Source organism: Podarcis vaucheri (genome assembly GCF_965113315.1).
Source record: "Podarcis vaucheri genome assembly, chromosome: 3".
NCBI lineage: Eukaryota > Metazoa > Chordata > Lepidosauria > Squamata > Lacertidae > Podarcis > Podarcis vaucheri.
The window spans coordinates 20,289,806-20,314,089 of NC_138761.1; the positions used below are offsets into that span (position 1 = coordinate 20,289,806).

General features: G+C 48.1%; 1 protein-coding gene across 2 annotated transcripts in view; it reads left to right on the top strand.

Moving 5' to 3' along the window:
• The first annotated feature begins 9,640 nt into the window (after positions 1-9,640).
• SRF (serum response factor) overlaps positions 9,641-24,284 on the top strand; it is a 74,153-nt gene continuing 59,509 nt past the window's right edge. The window contains exon 1 of one of the 2 annotated variants that reach the window (XM_082217618.1): positions 9,641-10,349. In XM_082217618.1, the coding sequence (XP_082073744.1) occupies positions 9,759-10,349 (591 nt within the window). In that variant the 5' untranslated portion in view covers positions 9,641-9,758. The remainder of the gene's footprint in view (positions 10,350-24,284) is intronic. The other variant, XM_082217619.1, reaches the window with a different exon arrangement.

Consider the following 24,284-nt stretch of genomic DNA (forward strand, 5'->3'; position numbering starts at 1 on the left):
ACTGGAATGGTACCTATTTATCTACTTGCACTTTGACGTGCTTTTGAACAGCTAGGTTGGCAGGAGCTGGGACCGAGCAACGGGAGATCACCCCGTTGCGGGGATTCGAACCGCCAACCTTCTGATCAGCCAGCCCTAGGCTCTGTGGTTTAGACAGGAGTTACCATGTGCCTATTTCCGAAGAGACCTGTGCATGCTTCCATGTAGCGACGCATTCTTGGCAATGACAAAAAGTAGACATGTACCACAAATAAACCTTTAATGATTTTATGACCCTGAATCATCTCGGTTTGCGTGCAACCAGTTGCATGTAACAAAGATTAGCCATTTGCCCTGTTCTTCAGGAGGTAGTCCTCTACTTGAAGGACTGTTTAGTCTACAGAGATGTTCATGTTGCCACCTACTCTGTTTCCATTGCATTCCCCCCTCCACTGGTGTCTGAAGCCACCTCCACCTGCTGGCCGCAGTCCATATTGATCCTGTGGTTTATTGACAAATGTGGCTGCTTGATGTGGTTTTTTTGTCACCTGCAGAACCAGATGCAGGGCAAAAGGTACAAGCATGCATGCAAGCACAGGTAACTTGCTGCATGAAAAGGAGTTTGGGTGGCAGTTGTAGGAGTGGGGGAACCAAACAAGTGATGTGCATTGGGTGAAGACCGATCTGTGTCCCTCCCTTATTTGAAGAAGACCATGTAAATGTGGCTCAAAATGCAGCGGAGGTGGGGTGGGGGTGACCTCACCATGTTCTAAGCCCCCTAGTGTCAGCACGGCTTAAGTCCAGGTTAAAAATTAATACCGTATTTTTTGCTCTATAAGACTCACTTTTTCCCTCCTAAAAAGTAAGGGGAAATGTGTGCGCGTCTTATGGAGCGAATGCAGGCTGCGGAGCTATCCCAGAAGCCAGAACAGCAAGAGGGATTGCTGCTTTCACTGCGCAGCGATCCCTCTTGCTGTTTTGGCTTCTGAGATTCAGAATATTTTTTTTCTTGTTTTCCTCCTCCAAAAACTAGGTGCGTCTTGTGGTCTGGTGCATCTTATAGAGCGAAAAATACGGTAATAATAATAATAATAATTATTATTATTATTATTATTATTATTATTATTATTATTTGTACCCCGCCCATCTGACTGGGTTTCCCCAGCCACTCTGGGCGGTTTCCAACAAAGATTAAAAATACATCAAAATGTCACACATTAAAAACTTCCCTGAACAGGGCTGCCTTCAGATGTCATCTAAAAGTCTTGTAGTTGTTGTTGTTGTTCTCTTTGGCATCTGGTGGGAGGGCGTTCCACAGGGCAGGCGCCACTACTGAGAAGGCCCTCTGCCTGGTTCCCTGTAACTTGGCTTCTCACAGTGAGGGAACCGCCAGAAGGCCCTCGGCGCTGGACCTCAGCGTCCAGGCAGAACAATGGGGGTGGAGACGCTCCTTCAGGTATACTGGGCCAAAGCTCACTAAGGAGGAGGAGCAGGAGAGACCTTGACGTTATTATGATTTATTGAATTTATATACTGCCCTATACCCAGAGGTCTCAGGGTAGTTCACAGAAAAAAATCAAAATATAAAACCACAAAATAAATAATCAAAATAAAAACAACCCAATAATCCAACCCCACATTTTAAAAGGGCAAAGGATGTCAATCAAATCAATCAAAGGCCTGGCTAAAAAGGAACATTTTTGCCTGGAGACTAAAGGTGTATAATGAAGGCGCCAGGCAAACTTCCCTGGGGAGAGCATTCCACAGACGGGGAGCCACCGCAGAGAAGGCCCCGTTCTCGTAGTGCCACCCTCCAGACCTCTGGAGGAGGAGGCACATAAAGAAGGGCCTCAGGAGATGATCTCTGGGTCTGCGTAGGTTCATATGGAAAGAGGCTGTCCTTGAGGTATTGTGGTCGTGAGCCATTTAGGGCTTTACAGGTCAAAACCAGCACTTGGAATTGGACCAGGAAACTACCATAATTGGTATCCAGTGCAGCTGGACCAGGATCCGTGTAATATGCTCAAACCGTATTGTTCCGGTGAGGAACCTGGTTGCTGAATTCTGCACTAGCTGAAGTTTCTGAACCGTCTTCAGAGGCAGCCCTACGTATAACAGATTGCAGTAATCTAACCTTGAGGTTACCAGAGCATAGGCAACAGTCGTTAGGCTATCCCTGTCCAGATAGGGGCATAGCTGGGCCACCAGCCGAAGCTGATGGAAGCCACTCTGGGCCACTGAGGCCACCTGAGCCTCGAGCGATAGCAAAGGATCCAGGACTACCCCCAAGCTATGAACCTGCTCCTTCAGAGGAAGTGTAGCCCCATCATGTTCCCCAACAACAGGTAGCACCTGGGCAGCAGCCCAAAGTAGGCACACAGATTACCTGATCACAGCCTTCCCTATGGTGGTGATGTATTACACCCACTGATCTATAAATCGCTCCATGCAAATTTTGTGCAAATAAATCTTTTTTGGGGGTGATGCATTTATTTGGTTATGCATAAGTGGTCACCGTCATGTAACAAGTAGTGGTCCCAAATTTATTTTATTTATTTTTTTAAAAAATATTATTATTTAAATTACAGTTCTACCATCACATATCCAACATACAATATAAAGACAAGATTCCATAGAATCTCCTGGATTCCCCTCCTCCCCTTTGTGGGTCCTATTGTTAATCATTTCCTCCCGCATCTTTTATAATAATCCAAATCTTTTACCTCTCAATTATATCAAAAATTCACCATTAAACTACAAGTTTTATTCCCCCCCCCCACTAACAATTCCAATGGTTCCAAATTACACTTTCTTTCTTTAAGCATTGCCTTCTACAAACACATCTGAAGGCAATGTACAAAATACAAAAACTGCTAAAAAAACAAACCCTCCCTAAACCCAGTTAAAAACAGCATGGAAATTTGCAGCAGATAAATTTAAGGGCAGCAGAGAGTAGATACCCAGCGCTTTTTTTTCGGGGGGGGTGCAGGGGTACACATACCCATAAACATTTCGTGGATCTTTGTACTTTTATTTATTTTTCCCGATTTGAATTATAAAATGGTGGTTTTCTTGAGTCCAAATGAGAGTACCCCTAAACATATTTTTTTAGGGAAAAAAGCACTGTAGACACCCATTGCAGAGACCTACTCATCCTGCTGGGAATGCTTGTCAAACCATAAATGTCTTTGATGTTTTCTCGGGAAGTTCAGATAGTCGGCGCCTGTCATATCTTGACTGGAATGCTGTTCCGCGGAACAGGGGTAGCCGGGCTAAAATCCCCAAGCCCCGTTACAAATGCTGATTTTTAGCCACATCAGACCCCTCTCACTAGATACGATACATCCTATGATGAGGTATTCAACCTCTGAATGCAGTATTTTGGGTGCCATGAGGAAATGGCCCAGACTTTTACGCCCCAGTAACGAACTCTCAGAAAAGCCCCAAGGCAAAGGCAGAACCAATCCTATGAAAAAACCCACCTGGTTTTCAGGGGAAGCATAATTAAAACTTTGCAGTGTTAAAAGCTGATGTTACTACTTCCTTCCACCCCACCCCCCGTACATTTGATAATTCTGTTAATTACCTTTTCCACGGTCCCGCCCTGTAGAAAGTGTGTGCAGCATCTCGTGTCTACAACCCAACCCCAAATAGCTGCAAGTGTTGTAAAAGTCAGGCTTGCAAGCATAGATTGGGTCGTAGGCCAGATAACCCAGTAAATCAAAGTCTGAGCTCGCTGCTTCCAGAGCCAAGGGAAGGAGGCTGCTTTTTCCAGAACAAGATAAATAACACCACAGTTGTCATTTACTGCTGTACTTGCTGGTTCCCTCCCCAAAGGCCTAACAGACTGGAACTTTTTAAATTTTTAAGTGAATTTAACAGATCTTCAAATTGGAACTGCATTTCCCACAGCTATGCTCGATTTTATTTTTGCACCTGCCAACCAGCTACTCATATTCTGTGCTCTGACCAGAAACATTATATTGTCTGTTGAACTTTGATGACTATAATTCTATAAATTCTGCCTTTTCCAGAAGCCTATTCATTTGTTCACTCTGCCTCCCACACATGCCATTGGCAGTTGTGTGGCGAGGATGGAGACCAGCTTGTTTCAACAATTTTTTCCAGCTGGATGTGTATGTGTGTGGGGATATTTTAGATCTGTGCCTTAGGTTTTTATTTCCATTTTTTAAAGCCTACCCTTATTATTATTTTAATTGTTTTGTATGGTTGTAAATCGCCTTGAGACACATGAAAGGATTAAAAAAGAAAAGAAAAGATGAAACATAAAAGCAGGGATGTCCTTGGCAGACCCCCCCTTGGTGGAGATGATGACGACGACAACAACAACAACTTTATTTATACCCCCCCCCCATCTGGCTGGGTTTCCCCAGCCACTCTGGGTGGCTTACAAGCTAACTAAAACCATAAAAAAATAAATCCCTAAAACCTTTTCTAAACAGGCTGCCTTCAGATGTCTTCTAAAAGACAGATATTTGCTTATTTCCTTGACATCTGACGGGAGGGCGTTCCACAGGGCGGGCGCCACTACCGAGAAGGCTCTCCGCCTGGTTCCTTCCTTGTAACTTCACTTCTCGCAGTGAGGGAACCAGAAGACCCTTGGAGGTGGACCTCAGCGTCCAGGCTGAGCGACGGGGGTGGAGACGCTCCTTCAGGTATACTAAGCTGAGGCCGTTTAGGGTTTTAAAAGTCAGCACCAACACTCTGAAATGTGCCTGTAGATGTACTGGGTGCCAGTGAAGATCCTTTAGGACCAGTGTTACGAATATTGTCCCATCAGCCCCACGTAGAGCGCATTGCAGTAGTCCAAGTGGGAGATAACTAGAGCATGCACCACTCTGGTGAGACAGTCCGCGGGCAGGTAGGGTCTCAGCCTGCGTACCAGATGGAGCTGGTAGACAGCCGCCCTGGACACAGAATTGACCTGCACCTCCATGGATAGCTGTGAGTCCAAAATGACTCCCAGGCTGTGCATCTGGTCCTTCAGGGGCACGGTTACCCTGTGCTGTTAAGCTGTTAAGTGGAAAAAAACAGGAGGGGTGGAAATGGAAGAGCCTGAAGGCAAGGAGTAAGTTTTGTGTGCATCTGTGTATATGTGAACACACACGCGTGCAGGAGCATGAGTTCAAAACTGTTTGCAAATTAATTGAGCAGCAAGACTTATGAACTGCAATTCTCTCTCTCTTCTTTTCTGGCGTAGAATTGCCAGATAATCTGACCCGGGGGCAGAATTCTTTTCCAATCTGAACTGCAATGATTAGATTCTGGCTGTAGAAGCAAAAGCACTACGGCTGGCTGCAGATGAACGATGGAAGTATTTCACTGTACACGTCGGTGGCTAGCAGGAGGCGGCAAGGGCCTCTGCGCATAACCAAAGTGTACTTTGACTGCGTTTCAGTTTCTGCAACACTCCCAAACACCTTTTTCCACAATCTTCCTTCTATTAAATTCTTCTGATCCCAAATATTTTTGAGATCCAGTTCAGATTCATGACCTGCATGCAGCAATGCGTGAGCATCAATGCATGAGCTCTCTGTATGCGGGAAGAGGCCTGGTGAGGGTTGTTAGTAGGGGAGATCCATTGCCACATAATGCACATGAAAAAGTGGATGAAGGAAGCATTGTGAGATGACATCATCTCCTTCATGCTTACAGTGTTTTGCTCCAGCACTCAAAAAAATTTAATCACCTATAGAACTGGTCTGCAACCTGCTATTTGGTTAATGCTAACCTGGGTGCAATGTTCTTCACCTGGTGCACATCACTCAATTCCCTTTTGGTCATGAGATGCTGAAGATGTGGTACCATTTTCTTCCTAGAGAAGTACGTAAAAACTAAAGGAGGAACATTATTTCTCTCTTTTCAATGCTCAGATCAACTCTACTGGATCTTGACTTTTACCCAGAGCACTTGAAAAAAATGAATTCTGTCTGTGCGCATGCGCAAGCACACTCTCTCATTCTGTGCCTTGGTGGGGGAGCTCAGCGGGTGGAGAGGAAAGAGGGGGCTCATGGCTACAGCTTAAGAACCCAAATGTGCCTATCAGCCTAAAATAAGCTTACCAGATTTTTTAAAAGATTCTGGGGACACTTTTTTTTTGAAAAGAAAAAAAGTTATTAAAATTGTTTTATTTTTTTAAAAAAATAAGAAGTAATAACTTCTTTTCTGTGGTCTCCTCCATCGCGCAGCCTTCCTTTGGGCCCCAGCCTGCTGTCTTGGGAGTGCTAGCCGCTGTGGAGTAGGCCCGGTTGGGCCTGGGCTCGGCCATGTGTCCTTGCCCTCCCGGTCCTCTCCTTCTCAGTGGCTGCAGCTGCTCTCCTCCTTCTCCGTGTCGGCTCTGGGGTTTTCCTGGCCCCGGAGCACCACTGGGCAGTCAGCCGGGTTCTCTCGCTCCCGGCTTGATTTGGGTCACAGTGTGTGTGTGTGTCAGCGGTTCCCCTAGTTGACACACCAGGCATCCCCGGTTCCCCCTCGTCAGTGGCAGTGTCAGTCTCAATAGCCTGGAGCCAGCCTGGTAGCTGCTTGCTGCTGTGGTGCCCACCATTTTTTCCTACCATCTGTGACTGGATTAAAGACTTTCTGATAGATCGGACACAAACAGTGAGGATTGGATGTGTAACATCTAATTCCTTAAAAATCAGCACTGGCACACCATAGGGATGTGTGCTAAGTCCCTACCTGTATTCATTGTACACATACGATTGTGTATCATCTGACCCGTCTATTGCAATTATTAAGTCTGCAGATGACACCACCATAATGGGTTTAATAACAGGTGGAGACGAATCAGCGTATAGAGGGGAGGTCCAAAAAATATCTACATGGTGCCTATGGAACAACTTGCACCTTAATATCAGCAAGACAAAGGAGATGGTGTTGGACTTTTGGAGGAAGAGAGGAGAACTAGCCCCGCTGTACATCGGAGAGGGCTGTGTGGAGAGTCTCTTCCTTTGAATTCCTAGGAGTTTATCTCACTGGAGACCTTACTTGGAAAATAAATACAACCCAGGTGGTTAAGAAAGCCCAAAAGAGACTCCATCTCCTCAGAATCTTGCGGAAGAACAATGTCAATCGACATCTGATGATCTCCTTCTACCGGTCAACAACAGAAAGTGTCCTTTCATACTGCATCACGGTGTGGTACACTGGTTTGACATCATCTGATAGGAAGTGCCTACAGAGGGTGGTGAAGACAGCACAAGATATTATGGGCTGTCCTGTGAATCCACTGGATGAAATAGTGGAAGAACGTTGCCTCAGGAGAGTGAGGAAAATTCTCAGGGATGATTCACACCCTGGCTGGCACTTTCTTGATCTTCTGCCCTCAGGCAGAAGATAGAGAAGCATGATTAGTCACACCAACAGGGTAAAGAACAGCTTCTATCCATGGGCTAGAAATTGCAGCAGCAGAGGCAAGAGTAGCTGAAAAACAAACCAAGCTTTGGAGTAACGAGCCACGATTTGTATGCCCTTTTGCAAGATGACTTGTGATTTGTGGAACAGGTTAAAACAAACCATGGCTTAGTGTTATAAGCCATTTAAAGACCAGCCAACAACTAGGCCACATAATCTCGTAAAATTTTCCCAAAAAGAAGCTGATAGTGATTTATATTCTTAAATAAAAGACACATCATAGACAAGTTATAACGATGACTGGTGTATTATCTATATCTTTCTATGTATTCACTCTCAGTTATTTCTAAGAAATGAAATCCCAAAAAATTAGTATGAGCAATGCATTGTACATAATGTGAATTCATATCGTATTTTATTTATATGATTTATTATTCGCCATTTCTCCCTAAGGTTCCAGGGTGAGTTACAGCAATTTAATCATACAATTGAAAAAGTAAAACGGTTTGTATGCAATTATAAAAGCAGATAAAGCAATTCAAAGCAAAAGCACCAGGGTATAAATCAAATATTTCTGAGCATTATCTATTTAGATAATACAGTGGGTTGAACAGACTATCTTTGCTGAGATTATAGATAATGCTGCATTTGTGAGTATGCTTCCTACCCTGTGATTAATATTGTGAGAATAGCTATTAAGTAGCCTTATCATCAGAATAAGCCTCTTTAAGTCCTCCACATTTTTTTCTGTGGTGAATGGCTAGACTGCCCAAAGTTGCAAGGTGTCAACTCTAAAAAGACTCTAAGTTTGATGGAGAGTAAAGAGGGGGGCATGCCTATATTGCAAAGTTAGGAAGCTTAACCATTCTTCTTTACCTAAGAACACTGGGATGATTAACATCCTTGCACAACTCTAATCCCCAGGGACAGAACTCACTTGAACAGTGATTCCTTAAGTATGTAGGACTGATAGGCCTCCAGTCACTAATTATCTCCATTTTTAGCTGCAGCCAGGAAGCAAACTCAGCTCTGCATCTATATGGGATCCACTCCTGTGCCTATTCTTTAAACCTTGCTTTCTCTTGCTGATATTATATCATAAACCACTGTATGATACTCTTGTTTTGTTTTGTTTTGTTTGTAATAAGGGCTAGATGCTGTTGTTGGCCACTGCTTCTTGCTTTCGCTGTTCCAAACTTTTCTCTCGGCCTGGTAGGGAAAGGTGAAGAGTTCATCTTCCCTGCTAACCCATCCCACCCCCGTCTGGAGTTTCTCCAGTTCAACCCCATATATTGGGAGTGTGAACAAGAGGGCTACCCCCAAACCATCTGATGAGCCTCCAGCGGCAGGCAGTTCTACCTCATATCCAGGAGGAGTGACAAACAGCGCGGGGGGAGGAGGCAAGGTGTATCTGGACAAATTTGACAGCCGAAATTTGGTGGCTCCGACTGAGCCCTTGGCGAGGAGCTGCTTCTCAGTCCCACGCGCCCCCTCACTTAGTTGGATCTCCTTAGGTAGAGGGGAAAGAAAGAAAGAAAGAGAGAGAGAGAAAGAAAAAAGATATGCGATCATTTCATTTCATATACATACTATATGTCACGGCACATCCCCGCCCGTCGGTGCACGTGCCGATCTAGCCTCCAAGACCTACTTGTGAGTAAAAAAAAGAACATGAAACTCGGTGGGCTTACTCGCGAGTAAACACGCAGGGCTTCTCCTCCCCCCCCCCCTTGGATCCAGCAGTCTTTCAGCTGCTGAGCCCCCGGGGATATTTCCTCCCGTCCGCCCCCGGCTCCTTGTCTCTCTTGCTCAATCCACGCTCTCCTTCCTTGCGTCCCTTCCTCCCTCCCAGGCAGCGGCTGCTGCTGCCCCGCCTCCTCTTTGCTCGGGAGAAGCGCCGCCCCGCTTTCCCTTTTAAGAGCTGCGCCTCCGAGTGACGTCTCGGCGAACGCAGCTCTTTTGGAATGTATGCAAACGAGCCCTCTCCCGCCCCGTCCAACGGCGAGGCGAGCCCGGCCCCCGCCAGCCAACGGCGCGCGGGCGCCGCGGAGGGGTCGGCCAATAGATGCAAAGCGCCGGCTCGCACCATATAAGGAGCGCCCTCGCCATAAAAGGCAACATTGTATCGCTTTATATGGGGGGAAAGGCAGCGCGGCAGGAGGAGGAGGAGGAGGCGGCGGCGAGGAAGGAGGAGGAGGCGGAGGGAGCGAGGGGGCTCCCCGGGCCGGCGCGGGTCCTGCGTGGAGCGTGAGCGAGAGGCGGGCGAAGGCGGCGGCGGCAGGGCAGAGCGAGAGCGCGGAGGGGGCCGGGCCCAGCCTGCCGGCTCCGGGGCCCATGGCAGCGCCGGCCTGACCCGACCCGTCCGTCCCACACTGGCGCTGAGAGGAGGCGGCGGCGGCGGCACCATGTTACCCAGCGGGGCCGGGAACGGCGCTGCCGCCCTGCCCCGGAGCTCGGTCATGGGCATGGCGAGGACGTCCTCGGGCCGGCCGGGCGCGGGGCTGTCCCGCGGGGCGAACGGCGGCGGCGGCGGCGCTGCTTCTTCTGCTTCGGCGGCGGCGGCGGCTTCTGCGGGAGTGCGCGGCGGCCCGGGCAACGGGACGGGCCCTCCGAGCGGCCCTGGGGCAGCCGCGGGTCGCTTCGAGCGCGACCGGGACTTGGGGGCGGCCGTGGCGGCGGCGGCGGCGGCGAGCGACAGCGAAGGCAACTCGGAGTCTGGCGAGGAGGAGGAGCTGGTGGGCGACCGGCGCGGCGTGAAGCGGACTTTGGGCGACATGGAGCTCGGGGTGGTGGTGGGGGGGCCCGAGGCGGCGGCCGTGGCGGCGGCTGCAGCGGCTGCAGCGGCGGGGGGCTACGGCGGGGCGAGCGGCGCCGTCAGCGGCGCCAAGCCGGGCAAGAAGACCCGCGGCCGCGTCAAGATCAAGATGGAATTCATCGACAACAAGCTGCGGAGATACACCACGTTCAGCAAGAGGAAGACGGGCATCATGAAGAAGGTAACCGGGGCGGGGGGAGAGAGGGCAGATCGCGTGTAAGGGGGGTTATTTCTGGATAATAGGGGTCCTGTGCTGCTCCTCTGCCTGTAGAAAGGGGATGGAGCTCTTGACATGCTCGGAAGCACCGTTGTCTCAGGTGCACGTGCTCCGTCGGAGCGCCCCGAGTCAATGCACCCGTCGGCTTTGGAGAGAGCAGCTCCGGGCTGGCTGGGTCTTGGGCAATTGATACCGGAAGGGGAGCCAGCCATGGGCCTAGCCAGCCAGCCCCGGCACCGGAAAGGCACGCCCCGCTCTGGCCCGGATTCAGCTCTAGGAAGGCCTCCCGCCGCCCCCCGGTCGTTGCGCGAGCCCTTCACTTCGAAATGCATCGCGGAAAGGGGGAAATGCAGCGGAGGGGTCACCTCGGATGTTTTCCCAGCCCGTGTTGCGTTCGGGTGAAAGGTCGGGGCAAATCCGTTGCAGCATCCTCGGGGGAGAAAGGTGCGCCTGTGTTTTGCAACAGGGGATTCCCCACCCACCTCACGAGCCTGCAAATCAGTAGGCAAACTTGGAGACCCCTGTCCCTTCCTTACCTCGTGCAGAAGAAGCCCCATTGAGTTCAGTGGGGCTGGGCTTTCAACATGCACGTGTTAGTTTGCGTGTGCTGGGTGTTTGCTTCCCTGTAAAGTGGCAGTGGGTGGAACTGACAGGCTGACCCAGAGCCTGGAACTAAACAAAACTACAGCCAGTCCCCTGGTGGGTTTCCTCTGCTGATCCCTCTAGTTTTGAGGGCAAGAATCACAGTGCCATCCTGTGCTTGTCTACTGGGAAGCAAGTCCTATAGAATTAAATAGGGATCACTCCCCACTGTGTACAGAGTTGAGCCTCTGTTGGGAACTGAGTCTGCAATCCTAAACATGGTTACCAGAGAGTAAGCCCCCATTAACCACAGAGAGACATACAGCCAAGTAGACCCACATAGGTTTGTGCTGTGGGTGAATCAGGCTTGACTCAGGGATAAGGAACTTGTGGTCTTCCAGATGAGGATGGACTTTGATTTCCATCGATCCCAGCCCATTGTCAGGGCTCAGAGACTATCGGTTCTCTATCCCTGATTTAAAGCTTGATTTAGGGACGCGGGTGGCGCTGTGGGTAAAACCTCAGCGCCTAGGGCTTGCCGATTGCATGGTCGGCGGTTCGAATCCCCGCGGCGGGGTGAGCTCCCGTCTTTCGGTCCCAGTTCCTGCCCACCTAGCAGTTCGAAAGCATCCCTAAGTGCAAGTAGATAAATAGGTACCGCTTTATAGCGGGAAGGTAAACGGCGTTTCCGTGTGCTGCGCTGGTGCTGGCTCGCCAGAGCAGCTTCATCACGCTGGCCACATGACCCGGAAGTGTCTCCGGACAGCGCTGGCCCCCGGCCTCTTAAGTGAGATGGGCGCACAACCCTAGAGTCGGACACGACTGGCCCGTACGGGCAGGGGTACCTTTACTTTTAAATGTTAGGGCTCCTTCTTGAGACAGGCTTGCCCCTTAATGTGTGTTTTTTAAAATTTTCTTCCTGTTTAGGAACGGCATTAAAAGTTATTTATGATTCTAATAACTTTTAATGCTGTTGGAGGGGACCTTGAGGGTCATGTAGACCCTAAAATTGAGTCTTATACTCTACCTACTGAGCTACATCTCAAGCTTAAAAAATGATTTGTTAGCTACTATGGTTAAGATTCACCTAACAAACCCTGTCAACAGAAGCCCTACACAGGGACTCCCGTTTGTGCAGTGGGGCTATCCCTGCCCCCATGTGTCCCTGAAATTGGCTGGGTTTGGGGTCCGAATAACCTCCAGGACAATGTGTGGGGTAGCAGAGAGGGATCGTGCCATCTGGTAAGCTGAAATTGGTTGCGCAGATGGGACTGGAACAGCCGGATGCTGAATTATTTCCTTTGCTTTTAAATCTGGGTTTTAGGTTAGCAGAATCATTTTCTTCTCGTTCCCTTGAGGATGGCACAGTTCTCCCCGTTCACTGCAGTGTTTTATCTGAATTTGTATAGGATGCTGCAAGAGCAATCGCAAGCAACTTTGGTTTAGGAAGAGGCAGATAAGGATAGGGCCATAGAGTTTTATAAAAGTAGGCATGCATCTTGCAATACTAGATCCTGGGGCCACTCAGTTAAAACTGAATGGGCGAGCAGAAGAAAGTTGAACTATGAAATTCTCTCCTACAAGGGTGTAGTGATGGACACCAACTTGGATGGCTTTAAAAGAGATTTAGACAAACTCATGGAAACTCAATGCAACTAGCCACACTGCCTTGTGTTTTGCCTCCATTGTCAGAAACAACATGCCTTTGAATAACATTTGCTGAGAATCACAGGTGGGGAGAGTGCTGTTGCGCCAATGTCTTGCTTGCAGGCTTCCCCACAGGCGTCCGGCCGGCTGCTGTGAGAAACAGGATGCTGGACTAGCCATGGGCCTTTGGACAGATCTAGCTGAGCTCTTCAAATCTTGGTTGCCGGACTAGGATTTAAGAAGTCCAGACAACCTGTAGCAGTCTAAATTGTGGCCTGTATGAAGATTTGGCAGCTGTATTGTGCCATAAGCTTATGTCACAATTCAGTTACTAGTCTTTAAGGTAGTCCTGAGACTCTTGGTTGTGTTAAAACCATCAACATCGCCCGCTCTTTTTCAGGGAGGTATTACGATGTTTGAGGTGTCAATACCAGACTTTTAAAAACACAGTGGTGCAGAACTTTCCATTTTGGTTAATATTCTCTCACTCCTTCTGTTCCTCCATCTTTGTCAACACATAGAAATCATTAATACAGTAATAGTGATTTATCCCATTATAGCTACGTCCTTACATATACAGTGGACGCTTGGGTTGCGAACATGATCCGTGCGGGATGCACGTTCACAACCCGCAGTGTTTGCAACCCGCGTCTGTGCACGCGTGGGTTGCAGTTCGGTGCTTCTGCACATGCACAAAGCACGATTTAGCGCTTCTGCGCATGCGCGACCGCCGACACCCAGAAGTAACCCTTTCCGGTATTTTCGGGTTTCGGCAGTCCGTAACCTGAAAAAACGCAACCTGAAGTGTTTGTAACCCGAGGTATGACTGTATTGGCTTATGGTGCTATAACTTTTTTGCCTGGGGAGATGCTTATTTTCCTCAGGTGAGTCATAGGCTTGTTTGCTACAAAGTTGCTGGGCAGGCCGAAGAAAAGGATGCAGCGTGCACCAAGGGCTCATGTATGCACTGTTCACAGTGGTTGCTGTGCCATTTGGGCCTCATAGGGTGTAAGACAGGGAGGCCAACAGTAGGTGGAGCTAGAGTCAGGGATGCAGCCAAGTCATTCTACATTTGCCCCTGTTCTCCTCCGCTACGGCCGCCAGACTGGTGACTGGGAGTGGCCGCTGGGACCATGTAACACCAGATCTACATTGGCTCCCAGCACAATCCAAAGTGTTGGTGCTGACCTTTGAAATCCTAAACAGCCTCGGCCCTGTATACCTGAATGAGTGTCCCCACCTGCATTGTTCAGCCTGGACACTGAGGTCCACCTCCGAGGGTCTTCTGGTGGTTCCTTCACTGCAAGAAGTGAAGTTACAGGGAACCAGGCAGAGGGCCTTCTCGGTAGTGGCACCCTCCCACCAGATGTCAAGGGGAAAAGGGGGTTGCTGAGGCTGAGGTGGGGGTTGGCTGAGGATAGACTTGTGGGCTAGCTCACATGCAGCAGCATCCACTGGACTGGTAGTAAAAGGGCAGGCAGGTAGAGGTGTAGTGGGGCAGTGTGCCATTTGCTCTCTACTGAGAGTTTCTAGAATCCACTAATTTATTTAGGATTACAGATGAAGGCGTGGTTTGAAAACGCATCATTCAGCCCCCTTCCAGAAGCTATGCAGGTCTGGATGGGAGGTCCACGTTGACCACCTCAGGTTTCATGGCAGAAGAAAGGCCAGATATAACTCTGCATAAAATAAAACCGCAGCTTGCTTTATTTTTGATCAACAACTCCACAGTATATATAGGAAAGTCCCAACATTCTGCATGTGTTTTAAGTGTTTTGAACATGTTCCCACTCCTAGAGCCCCGTCCCAAGTATTAGACATCTTTACCTGAGCTGCAAAATATAATTTTTTAAAAAAGGCAAACGGTACACACCCATAGAAACATCATGTGCAAGTGCAACTCTTCCTAAACCACTCAAGCAGTTGCTCAAAGAGAATGACAATTGTTCCCTCCCCTGCCTTTTAAGGGGATGGAACAATGCTGTTTGGCTAAAACTCCCATAAACCCTGACCATTGGGATTGGTAGAGGAGTTGGTTCAGTGGAAAGAGTGAAAAGTAAACTCCACCATCTCTTATTTTAAAGCACAGATGTGGAACTTGTGGCTTTCCAGATGTTCACCTCCAGCTCCTACCAGCCCCAGTCAGCATGGCCGTTGGAAGTTATGCTCCAGCAATAACTTTATGTTAGCAAACTGTAGCCCAGGAAGGTGGTTCACAGATTTTTGGAGGCACCCTTAAGCCATCATCCCTAAAGTTGTTTGGAAGTTGATAAGTTTGGAAACTGGTGTGTTTTGCAGCCCTAACTTAATGGTGAATGTCTCCTGATGAGCAATGATTAGGAAACAGTGACAAATCCCCAAAAGGGAGTGGTATATTTTGCCTGAAATCTGTAAGCGATTGCCGCAGCTCCTTTCTCTTCTCTGTGAGTGTGCTTCTCTCTCTCTCTCTCTCTCTCTCTCTCTCTCTTGTATAATTGTAGTTTCTGAGCATAAGACTCATGCTGCATCAGATCAAGACTTAATCTAATCCAGCAACCTGGCCCACCTCCTCCACCAGTGGTCATCCAGGCACACCCTAGCAGCAGCCTCCCCCCTCTCCCCATTGATATTCTGAACCTAGAGGGCTCCATTCAGCTACTATGATTGACAGAGTAATGCCTAAAGCATTTCTGCTCCTACTTTCCCACCACATGGGTGGTATTCAGCTGTTTTTCTCAGAGTAGACCTGTTGAAATTAATGGCCCTAGCTTAGCCATGCCCATGAATTTTCAGTGAGTGTACTCAGAGTAAAACATAGTTGAATACCACTCTGTGTTTTCCAAGGCAGCTTGCAACTCAAAACAGTACTAAAATTAATTTTAAACGACAAAAAAAACCACACACAAAAAGTAGAAGACCAGTAAGATAAAACTAGCAAACCATTTTATCTTCTTTTTAAAAAGCTAAGATTTAAACAGATTTTGCTGGGTTCCTAAATGCTAACAGCGGAGATGGCTGCGTAAACATGTCTGGGGAGGGTGTTCAAGGAATGGGGGAGCATCACAGACAAGGTTTAATCCCAGGAGTGTCTTGTGTGAAGACCTAAGTCGCCAGGAACAGTTGGTCATTCAGATACTCTGACCCCAAGTTGTTACAGCCAAAGCCAGTACGTAGATCTTTTAATGTGGGTTCATTACCATGATTCAGCTCAGGCATACCTTGACTTAAATTGAGTTACGCTTGAGCTTTCTGCCAGCCCCTGCCGCCCCCTTTCCTTCTCCACTCGCCGTGATTGAAGGCTTGCCAGGTGAATTAATTATACCTGAGCTGGGAAACTACAGTTACAGGAACAGAGGAAGCGACCTTATACATGGAGTCATACCAATGGTCCGTCTAGCTCGGTATTGTCTATACCCTGACTCTCCAGGGTTTCAGGCAGGTAACACCCTCGGCTCTACCTGGAGATGCTGATGGTTGAACCTGCGACCTTCCGCATTCAAGGCAAGTGCTCTGCAGCTCGACTCCAGAGCTTCCTCGATTGCAACAAACCAGAATCTTGACCCATGGTTTGTAGTTGGCTTAGGGTCTTGGTTTGTTCTGAACCTGGTAATTGTAGTTTCCCAATATGATGGACTAACCTGGAAAATCTGAGTCACGTACAGTGGAAGGGGTCACTGGCTTCAGGCACATGAAGGCTTATTAAATTGAAATATGTCTGAACCAGACCAGTGAATCCTTGTTTATAATCTGACCACTGTGTTCAGCTCCCATGAAAGTTTTGGAACAATCGTCGGAGGCAGCTTCATTGTAGCACATGAAGGTGGACTCCCAGTTCTATCCCTGGTTTCTGACCAGGGAATTGGAGTCAATGATATCCACAAGTTCCTCATCCCTGTAGTAGTCTGAATCTGGATGTTACTGACGTGGGGCTAATTGTGGCATGGTGTTTTCTTTCCAAGAAAGGGGGTGCATCTGTTGCATCCATTTTGAAGCCACTGAAAGCAGCTTTGTAGCACAGAATCCCCTGAGCTTTGGATCTGACCACCCCTGAAAGCTGTAGACCTGACTCTTCCAAGATGGGCGGCAGAATGTCCCAAATGCCGCACGCCACATCTTGTCTGCACTGAGCTTCGGTTTGTTCTTTCTCATCTAACACATGGCCCTCCAGCCACTGGCTTTCATCATCTCCTCTGCTCTCCTCACCCGAGTAAATGGCAGAATTTAGGCCAGCACCCTTGGGCCAAATGTGTTGTGTGGTTGCGGGCCCTCTGCACACGCCGCCGTCGTTGCCATTTGAGAAGCTCTCCAACAGCTGGTCTTGCCTTCCCCCTGAGTCGCTGCTGTGAAATGAAGCCTGGAGCAGCTGTTTGCCATTGGGACAAAGTTGAAGAAAGGCTCTGTTCCCTCCCTCAGCTGTCCTGCTCTCTGGTTGTGGCCGTGGCCATAGAGCGGACTGAAGCACTCTGCCGCTCTCTGCAGTACTTTGCCAGCAGTCTGGCCAAACAAGAATTCAAGGGGAGTCGGGAAGCTGCAATCCAGCTCTGTGTGTGAAGATCTTGCCTAAGGCAAGGGGCTGTGGAGACAGCTGTAGGCAAGGATCACAAGGCAGCTCCTAGGACTGGAATGCCACACATCCTCTCGACTTGCACCTGTAGAGTTGGCCAGTGCAGCTTGGAGCCTGTTGAGTCAAACACAGCCCAGCAGCTGATGGGTATATAGGAAGCTACCATCTACTAGAGTCGGATCATGGTTTCATCTACCTCTGCATCGCCTGCACTGGCCGGCAGCACCTCTTTCAAACGGGACCCCCTGAGCCCTATCTGGAGAAATCGGGGATCGAACCTGTGACCCGCATGCAAAGGCAAGGCCCTGAGCTGTAGTCCTCCCCACCAGGGGCTTGATTCAAACTCCTAGATCTGCTGTGTGCCCAGGAACAGCAGAGGGGGTGGGGTGAAAAACCTGGCAACTGGATTCTGCTGATCTCTTTCAGGACTTGTTTCCCAACAATGCCTGACGTTTCAAAGGGATGGCCAAAGAACCTGCATCCTTGTCAGCATCATTACTTAACTTTGTTTGTTGTTCTATGTTTGTTTATCTTATCTATTTATAAGAGCATTGCCTTGCTGCAACTGAAACGTCACTCGCAAGTAATGCTCTGAGGGCCTGGGCCCAGGCATAGCCATAACCCCTAGACGGTTAGGGCAGAACATAAATCAGCGTCTTAAAAGTTCAGATTCCCAAGGACTCTTCTTGCCCATCTTGGCTGCTGTAGGGTTGCTTCTGTGCATTGCAGAATAGGCACCAAGCAACTGCCTTTTGTTTAGACACGGAGTTGCATTGAGTTTGCGGGATTATGAATGTGCATGCACACACATGCACTTTGCTCTTAAAAAAAATAAACCTCTTAGAGGTGACTATATGGGATTTTGTTTACAACACCTTGGGCCATCATTTCAGGAGAACTTGAGTGGCTGCTCAGTGTGAAGTAGCCTAGTTGTGCAGCCAGGTAGATCTCGCCATACTAACCTGCTGTCCTCCAGGCATTCCTTGGCTTGTCCCTGCTCTGGTTGTGGCTTTCTGTCACCTGGATGATCACCTGGAGTGTTGCTGCTGTTAGAGGTCAGTTCAGCAAGCAGTGCACAAAAGCATTTAAGGCACTCGCCCTCCCCCTTTTCTTTATGGAATTATTCTGCCAAGATCTGCAGCTAACTCTGCTGGTTTTCTGTAGCTCAAGGCGTTCGTTGTCTCCAGCGCTTTGTCTATTAAGCTGTTTGCAGAGAAGCGGTGACAATGATAATGAAATTAGAGGCTTCAACTGCTGAGCACATCTTGCTTTCCCCATGCTCGGGGACTTCTTAGTATATATTTTGCATTGTTATGCGTTTGTCACCAGGATGCAGGTTTGAAAGCCAGTCTTCTGACGCATTTCAATGCTCCTTGTCCCATTTTATTCTTTGATAGGGTAGTTGAATTTTGGTAAAATCATAGAGATCTTGAGGCTGCTGAAATGGTTCAGTTGGGGGTTAAGTGGTGTTATATGTATACTGCCCGAAGTTGCCACTTAAGCAGAGTGTTAGCTTCAGTTACCCTTTGCTGGACAGAATATGTGATTTACTCTGTTCTTTGGGCAAAAAACAATGAACCTGCATTTCCCAGTGTTGCATTCTCTCTTGAACACCCAGTTTGTTTTGCTCTGCAGGGGACAAACTGTTCTTGCATTTTAGCCTTGGTGCTCTGGAGCAAGAGAGACATGAGCAAATACAGCCTTGAATTTGGTGGGATGCATGGATGTGCGTTGGTCTGCATTTACTGCTGGAGGCCAACCCTTGCCAACCTGCTGCCCTCCGGATGTTTTGAACTATAACTCCTATCATTCCCAGCTAGCATACGTGCGCTGGCCAAGGCTGATGGGAGATGCAGTCCAAGACATCTAGAGGGTACCATGTAGGCAAGGGCCGCTGTAAGTTAATTAGAATGGGGGTGGGGAACTTTGACCCTTCCATATTTGGTTGGACCAAATAAGATGCTCCTGCATCCTCTTCTCCTCTAGGAAACCCACAAGCAGGACTGGGCACAAGAACACTCTTGCCTCCTGTGATTTCTGGTAACTGATATTCAGCAGCATTATTGCTTCCAACCATGGAGGCAGATCATAGCCATCATGGCAAGTAACCATGGATTGCCTTTGTCCTTCATGAACTTGTCTAATCCTCTTTAAAAGCCATCCAAGTTGGTGACCATCGCTCCCTCCGTGGGAGCAAATTCCATAGCTTCCCCCTCTCCTGTGCAAATAAATACTTCATTTCGTCCACCCTGAATCTTCCAGCAGAAGGTCCAGAAGTTCTAGTGTTAAGAGAGGGAGAAAGTCTCCTCTACCTCTGTGCTGTGCGTAGTTTTAAAAACTTCTGCCATGCCGCCTCTTTCTCTGAACTAAAAGCATCCCAAACTCTGAATCTTTCTTTAAATCAGAGTCGCTCCACACCCCCTTGGATCATTTTGGTCCCTTTTCGATATCCTGAGGCGAGGTGACCAGAACAACGCACAGTAACTCCCACCATTGGCCACGCTGCTTGGGACTGGCGGGAGTTTGGAGCCCCAATAGCATTTGGAGGGCTGCATGTTCCCCACCAAAAGGGATGCGGGTGGCGCTGTGGGTTAAACCACAGAGCCTAGGACTTGCTGATCAGAAGGTCGGCAGTTCGAATCCCCGTGACCGGGTGAGCTCCCGTTGCTTGGTCTCTGCTCCTGCCAACCTAGCAGTTCGAAAGCACGCCAAAGTGCAAGTAGATCAATAGGTACCACTCTGGCGGAAAGGTAAACGGCGTTTCCGTTCGCTGCTCTGGTTCGCCAGAAGTTGCTTAGTCATGCTGGCCACATGAGTCGGTCACGACTGGACCTAATCATCAGGGGTCCCTTTACCTTTATGTTCCCCACCACTCAGGGGGTCGTTGATAAAGGGTAGGTCTGTGAACAGCTACTGGTAGGCATGAGAGACAAAAAGAACCTCATTGCTGTACTTGTGAAAACAACTTGCTGGGAAGGGCTGTTTTCCTCATGCCCTGCTTGTGAGACTCCACAAGGCACCTACCTGCCTACAGCTTCCTGGACTAAGAATCAGAGAATCATAGAGTTGAATGGGACCCTGAGGATCATTTAGTCCAGTGGTTCTCAACCTGTGGGTCCCCAGATGTTGTTGGACTACAACTCCCATCATCCCTGAGCTCTGGCCTTGCTAGCTAGGGGTGATGGGAGTTGTAGTTTAACAACATCTGGGGACCCACAGGTTGAGAAAGGCTGATCTAGTCCAAGCCCCTGCAATACAGGAATATGCCGCTGTTCCTTCTGGGGATCGAACCCGCAACTTTGGTGCTGTCAGCACCGCACTGTGACCAACTGAGCTCTAATGAGACTAGCTGGACCTTTTTCCTCTTCCAGCATTGCTCTCCTCCTGTTGTCAGACCCAAGCTGTGCAATGGCCGGAGGAGAGCCTTAGCTGTGGGATTTGACAATTAACTGCCCGAACTGCTGCTTTTCTGCTCTCTGACCTTGTCAGTGGTGGTGGGGGTAAAGGGCACCTGCGAGGAGGCAAGTCCGCCCGGGAGGTCGGCGTGGTATCTAAGAGAGGTCAGGCTGTGGCATATTGCTTGGTGATGACTTTGGCTGACGTTCCGAAAGCTCTACTGACTCCGCTTCCGCTTGCTGACTGATGGCCTGTGCTCAACTGTCAATTGCAGTGCCGTTTCCCCTGAGTAAGTTCCTCCTCCTGTCATTGTGTTGGCCCAGGGATGAACAAAGCCCCCTGAAGCAAGTGACTTGGATGGAGAGCAAAGCTGTTGTGGTCCTCATAGGAGATTATGGCTGGGTCCGGTTTGGTGCTGTGTCTGATTTTGGTGGTGATGGGAGGGAAAAAAGCAGTGAGCTTCGACTCTTGCTTGCAAACTGCCCAAGCACGATAACAGAAGACAGAGTGTCGTTTGCCTTTGTTAAGGGTTCTCCGAAGTGAGATTTCTTGCCCCCTAGTGCAGGTAGCTGGCATTGAGTGGGTTTGATAAGGTAGCGAATCACAAGCTAACCAGTGCAGGCTGTATGGAGGAGACTGGCATATGCAGCAGGTAGAAAACCGTTGTCTAATTGGATACTAATTGGAACTTCTTTCACAAGTGAAGGAAAGCTGACCATGCTTCTGAGCATGTGCGAAGTACCTTTCCCTCCCTGCTGTGTAATCGGAAGCAGTCCTCTGACATTTTTAGGGTGGGGGTTGCAAGATAAGACTGTGGCTTCTAGGCCTAGAGCCGCCTCCTTTTGTAGAAGGTGAAATTTGCCCGAAAACTATGTGTGTGTACACACACACACACACACAGAGAGAGAGAGAGAGAGAGAGAGAGAGAGGGGCTGATTGTGTTCTGTCTGGATAAGCCAAATCCGTAGCTGAGCAAGATGACACATCTTTCTTCTTTACCCTGGGTAGCAAGAATTCATGGGAGGTCTTGTTTTCGGGAACAGTGTTTTTGGATGGCCACAGTGGTGCCACACCTTGTGCCAATGTGCTGGGTTGATTGTTTTCTGAGAGCCTTCCTGAAGGAGAACTCTCCAGTGCCAAGTACGCAGAATGTTGAGACTGGGACCGGGGTGTGCGCACGATATTTATAAACATGGCAAAACAGTAGATTTAGGAAAAAAAGAATCCCAAACCTCTGGAGGAGTGGTGCTCCTACAGTGTTAGGCCTGTGGATTAGAAGCCAGATCCTGGGCTAGGGGCCTGTAGAAGCATGTAAGAAAGGCAGAGGCCAGGGGAATTTGTAAAACGGCTCTCCCCAGCTCCCTTAAGATATGGAACTACAATTCCCATCAGCCCTAGCCAGTGGAGTGATGGGAATTATAGTCCAGCAATATCTAGAGGCACTAGGTTGGGGAAGGCTGGTATAAACAGTGCAAGCCTTAGAAAATATTAGGAAAAAAATTAGGTGCAATGAGAGGAGATGTTAAAATATGTGCATAATAGTCGCTGGATGCAGAAATGGACAGAGTTCTTAAAATCAATTAAAGTATCAGGTCAGAGTTCTTGTCCTTTTAAAAGCTGTGTCATGAAATTTCCTTTTCTGCCTGTCCTGGCACCTTAGCTGACTTCTTAGTTTACTCCTGTGTATGCTAGGTTACTGGAACTGGCAGGGGAAGGGATTTGGATGGAGGAGGTAATTATCTGAGGGATAAGTTGTGTGGTCCAGATTGCTATCTGGCTTGGGAGTTGGGGAGGAATTGGGGAGGGTCCTGTTCCTCAGCCGCCAGAGTCTCCCTGCAAAAGCCTCTGTTGTGACAGCTGGGCTCCTGGGGCCTAGTTCAGTTCAAACTCTGCGATAGTATGGGCTGCAAGGGAATTCCCGTTCTCCAGAGTGGGCTGTGGGATTGGAACAGAATGCCCAGTTGAAGATAAGGGAACTAAAGTCGAAAGAAAACCCTTAAAAATGTTACAACTCCCCATCTCCTCCAGATTGACATTGATCATTATGAAAGCCCACTTAACGAACAAGGCCTTGCAGCACATTTGAAAGATGCTTGGGTCTTTAGCGTTTTACTGAGTGTGGCTTTGGCTGCCTGGAAAGGTCAGAAAAGATGCTGCAGGTACTTTGATGCAAATATACTTTGTCTGCAGTACCAGGATAATTGGCAAAAGCAGGAATTTATGTATAGTTGACCCCCCCCTTATAATATAGCAAAATGTTTTTTACACACACACACACACACACACACACACACACACGTGCAATTAAACCAAGGTGTTTGGATTTAAATCCCACCACATGGAGATTCTTGTGTTAAATTGTTGGGTTTTACCCTGATTGAATTTAAAGTTTTGCTAGCTGTGCCCTTTGTGAGACCCTTCATTTTAATTGAACTTGCTTCTCTGTGGGTCTTTGCTTATTTCAGTCAGGTTTGCCACTTGTTCAGTTTGTTTTCTAGAGGAAGGAAGTAACAAATAAGAACCATTTAATAACTAGAACATGCTTGCTCACAAGTGATCAGAATCTAGTACCAGTCTGTGTTTCCAGGAGTCTAAACTCGTAACTATGCGCCGGTTCACTTGAGCAGTTACCTGCCTTGGAAATCCTCCAATTATCTTAACTTGTTAGGAAATTGTAAATAAGGCATTTGTTAGTTACAGTCTGTATTCTGATAAGCTGAGAATGTTGTTATCATTTGCCTACGAAAAAGACACCTATTTTTTCATTAAAAAATCAAACTTTATTGACATAAACACATACAGAATACAGTAAAAATAATGGATATGGCGAATAAAAAGGAATGTGAAAGTAGAAAAATAAAACACAGATACAGAGGAGGGGTAAAAAAAAACCAAGAAACTGCTGAAAATACAATGCCTCATTCAGTTGTCAGATATGAGAATTCAGTTCTCAGTAAAACCTCTCCACATGCTTGTCTGTCGTACAGGTGGTGTAGTGGGCTGTTCAATTGAGTTAGCATAGCAGAGGAACTTATACCATATTGAGTAAAAAAGGACAAGGCACCTGATTTTGACAAAGCATTGTACATAAGATTAAAAAGAAGGAAGGCTTTGCCCATGTTTTGTTTTGGCTTTCCTAACATCAGAGCTTCAAAACTGGGACTGTCAGGCAAGAGGCACTGCTATATGCTTTGGGTGGTATTAAACCAGGTTTCCTCAACCTCGGCCCTGCAGATGTTTTGAGACTACAATTCCCATCATCCCTGACCACTGGTCCTGCTAGCTAGGGATCATGGGAGTTGTAGGCCAAAAACATCTGGAGGGCCAGGGCTAAGGAAGCCTGTATTAAGCTATGCCTGGAGCAGCTGAAACTAATGAACATGACTAAGTTAGGTCCATTAATTTTAGTGGGTCTTCTCTTAGTTGAATATCACCCTATGATTATGGCTCTCAACCGATTAGTGATGGGGAACCTTGGGTCCAGGGCCAAATGCGCCCCTCCGGGCCTCTTTGTCTGGGCCTTGAAACTCCCCAAGCCCACACCCTTCACCTGTGCTTCTGCACACCCAGAGTGTTTGCCCCCAGTCAACAAATGCTGCAATTAACTGCCCTGCCAGCTAACTGAATTAAAACCTTCACTCTTCCTTTTTAATCAGAATTTGTGTACTGCTTGATGGTAAGAAACCCACTAGGCAGTCTACGAAAATACATTGTTTATAATACCACAATGC